At 47.1% G+C, this 3,437-nt stretch overlaps 1 protein-coding gene across 1 annotated transcript in view; it reads left to right on the top strand.

Moving 5' to 3' along the window:
• Nucleotides 1-1,460: 1,460 nt before the first annotated feature.
• The window catches only part of six6a (SIX homeobox 6a), a 2,267-nt gene continuing 290 nt past the window's right edge, over nucleotides 1,461-3,437 (top strand). The window contains exons 1-2 of the mRNA XM_057011579.1: nucleotides 1,461-2,342; nucleotides 2,973-3,437. The exon at nucleotides 2,973-3,437 is cut by the window's right edge and continues 290 nt beyond it. Coding sequence (XP_056867559.1) covers nucleotides 1,771-2,342; nucleotides 2,973-3,138 — 738 coding nt within the window. The 5' untranslated portion in view covers nucleotides 1,461-1,770 and the 3' untranslated portion in view covers nucleotides 3,139-3,437. The remainder of the gene's footprint in view (nucleotides 2,343-2,972) is intronic.

The following is a 3,437-nucleotide window of genomic DNA, read 5'->3' as shown; positions in this document are numbered from 1 at the left end:
TGCATGGTGTGATAATATGAATGGGCGGTGACCTCAATGGACGCACTCCCTTTATCTTGGTGTATAGGACCCTTGTTTTTCTGTGGTCAAACCAAATCAGGATTCTTTCTACGTCTGTTCGAGATTTGCTGCAGCAGTTTTAATTACTGGGATGTTTAATTGCGTGGTGATGCGGTGTCTAGTAAAGCAGCAGGAAAATGAACAGCTTCCTGCGCAGAAGGCGTTTCATAGGCACGCATCAAGAGTCCATAATTCATGCAAAAAGAGCCCGCAGGGGGATTCTGCTCCAGTGTGCGGGGTGTGCGTGTGTGCGTGCGTGCCCCATGGGGACCGAAAGAGAGAGAGAAAGACTGGAGAAGGAGGGGGGGTGCTCTGTGAAAATAATATCAGGCTTTTCCGTCAGAATGAACTTTACTACTGTATCCAGCCATGAAATAATCTGACCCGACACTTCAAACCATCTGCGCTATCTATCCGCCCTCTTATTTACCAAATCAGCCTGTGCACAAAACGGAGTGTGTCTGATACTAAAGCAGAGTAGCCTGGCAGGGTCATGATAACCCCATGTACACAAATATAGCGTCGCTTTCCTGCTATGTGCCGCAGACGTCAAACTGCGGAGGCCGCCTCCGCGCGCTGCTGCTGCCGGCACCGGCGCAACTGTCTGCAGACACCAGGCGATATCAACTATCAATCAGCCTTTTGTTTCTGCGGAGGACATTCGCCCGTGTCCCACACGTGAAAAGAGCATGCTTGATGATGAGCTGAGCTCGGATCTATTTTATGATGTCAAACTGATTTGCAGAGACGCGCAGGAACCCTCGGCTCGGTTCAGCGTTGACTGAGCGCAACAGTGTTTTGGGGATAAATAAAATGAATCTTTGCCATTAAATATTAGATTAGGGGAGCGTGCATATTTTATTTTCTGTGGTTCATCCCGTGGAAGACAAAAAACCCTGCAGAAATTGTCATATAATAATGTTTGTATTATAATCTTAAAAATGATTTACAGATTAAAATCGATTATATTGCCGGGCCTGGCTTCAAAATGTAGACATTTAGCCATGTTTTGCCTATGGCACGATGGTGAGCCTTTTAACTGTGGAAAAGGCCGTTTCAAGAGCTCTAAAGAGATGCTGAGCTGATGGCGTTTGCCTGCTTTAGCACTTCTCAGTGCTCCGTAACGCTGCCCGCCTCACAAAGGCGCTGGCTTTGGGAAGCACGACGGGGCAGCTAAACGTTTGAAGACACGAAGCAAAAAGGTCAAAATGTTTATATGATTTTTTTATTTTTTTTATTTTAAAGGGAGGTCCTGAGCGCTCCTTTCCGCCTGATTGGCTGAACTTGACATTGATTGACGTGTATCCATGGAAACCGAGCAGCCAATCTGCCAAGTCCAATAGAAAATCATCGGAGGGGGCTTGACTGTCTTTTTCTCCCCCTTAAAAAATACATCTCGGTTTTAAATCTTTCGACTTTCAATCCCAGCATACCTTGATAAATACATCGCGGCTGCGGGGTCCGTTTTGTTCCAGATCCAGTCCCAAGTTTGCCCAGCCCGAGGATGCGGTGACCGGCCCCCGCGCAGCATCATCCCTCCTCCGCTGCATTTGGTGTTTGCGTTTTCACGCCTGGTCCGAAGATTGGCTCGGTTTCGGATTGCCTTGTTTTGCGGGTGTCTCGGACTGCCTTGGCGCACGGTGGAAGAGCGGCGGAGGACGCAAGAACGAGGAGACAGGAGGGGGAGAGGGAAACACAGGAGAAGCCTCCATGTTTCAGCTGCCCATCTTGAATTTCAGCCCCCAGCAGGTCGCCGGGGTCTGCGAGACTCTGGAGGAAAGCGGGGACGTCGAGCGACTTGGCCGCTTCCTCTGGTCCCTGCCCGTCGCGCCAGCGGCCTGCGAGGTCCTCAACAAAAACGAGTCCGTGCTGAGGGCCCGGGCCGTCGTCGCATTCCACACCGGCAATTTCCGCGAACTCTACCACATCCTGGAGAACCACAAGTTCACCAAAGAGTCGCACACGAAGCTGCAGGCGCTGTGGCTGGAAGCGCACTATCAGGAGGCCGAGAAGCTTCGAGGGCGCCCGCTGGGGCCGGTGGACAAATACAGGGTTAGGAAGAAGTTTCCCCTGCCCAGAACCATCTGGGATGGAGAACAGAAAACCCACTGCTTCAAGGAGAGAACCCGGCACTTGCTAAGAGAATGGTATTTGCAGGATCCCTACCCGAACCCCAGTAAAAAGCGGGAGCTTGCACAGGCTACTGGACTTACACCCACACAAGTAGGAAACTGGTTCAAAAATCGCAGACAAAGAGACAGAGCAGCGGCTGCAAAGAACAGGTCACGTGTTTTTATTGTTTTATACTTAGAAAAGAAATCTCGTGGTTTTGATAAATCAGTCGATAACGGGGAAATGCAGCGGATAGTTGTGTCGGTGCGTTCTAGCGTTCTACTTTATGATTGTATTTGTTAATAATCATATATTTTAAAATAATATTTGTGTTGTATTATTTTAATGTTTAATATATATGGAAAGGGGGCTTTTACTATATCTGATTTTCTGTTGAAACATCAAACCAAGGCGTCAATAACTTTGAAAAATAACTAGTTTTCCTTGAAAAACTAATAATTAGTGTTTGCTTTGCTCGTGTCCATTATAGAAAAATGAATCGTGATTTATTTCTGGAATGTGCTGTTGTAAATTATATATATCGTCCTCTCAGGTTCTTTTTAGATAATATATATTATATCTTTTTTTGCTTTTAAATCGCGCAGCTCACAAACAAAATATGATAATTTAATAGAAGTCAAAATGGGGGGTCGGGGGCGCAGAAACCAGACTGAACAAGAAATTGGGGGAATTTTTTTTTTTGAAAAAGTGTATTTTTCAACGATTAAAAAAATGTATATTTGTCACTATTGCGCCCATATTTATCTCATACTGTCCCGTCTCTGCGTGTCTGTCTGCAGGCTCCAGCAGCAGGTTCTCTCGGGCGGCTCTGGTTGTTCCTTAGCGGACGAGGACGCGACCGTGGACCGTTTGGGGAACTCGTCCAGTCCGGAGGCGAGTCTGTCCAGCAAAGCAGCCGCCTCGGCGATCTCCATCACCTCCAGCGACAGTGAATGTGACATCTGAGGGGACACCCGAGTAAGGCGAAGTAAAAGAGGGATGCGAGAGAAAGACAATCTAATAAAACACGTCATAGTGCCTGCGCTGAGTTCGAAACATTCACAAACTGATATTTGACGGGTGCCAAACAGTGAGGAGATCTGCGCTCATGTGGCGGACCTGCCCGTGCTTATATCCTTTTAAGCCTTTTGCGTTTTACCCACGTGTGGATAACTGGACACAATACAGACGAAACATATGTGAAGGACTAATAAAGAGATGAAAGGTTAAAAAAAGAAAAGAAACACCGATTTTAAAAAAAGGGA

Source organism: Takifugu flavidus, chromosome 16, assembly GCF_003711565.1.
Source record: "Takifugu flavidus isolate HTHZ2018 chromosome 16, ASM371156v2, whole genome shotgun sequence".
NCBI lineage: Eukaryota > Metazoa > Chordata > Actinopteri > Tetraodontiformes > Tetraodontidae > Takifugu > Takifugu flavidus.
This window is presented reverse-complemented; position numbering and strand designations above follow the sequence as displayed.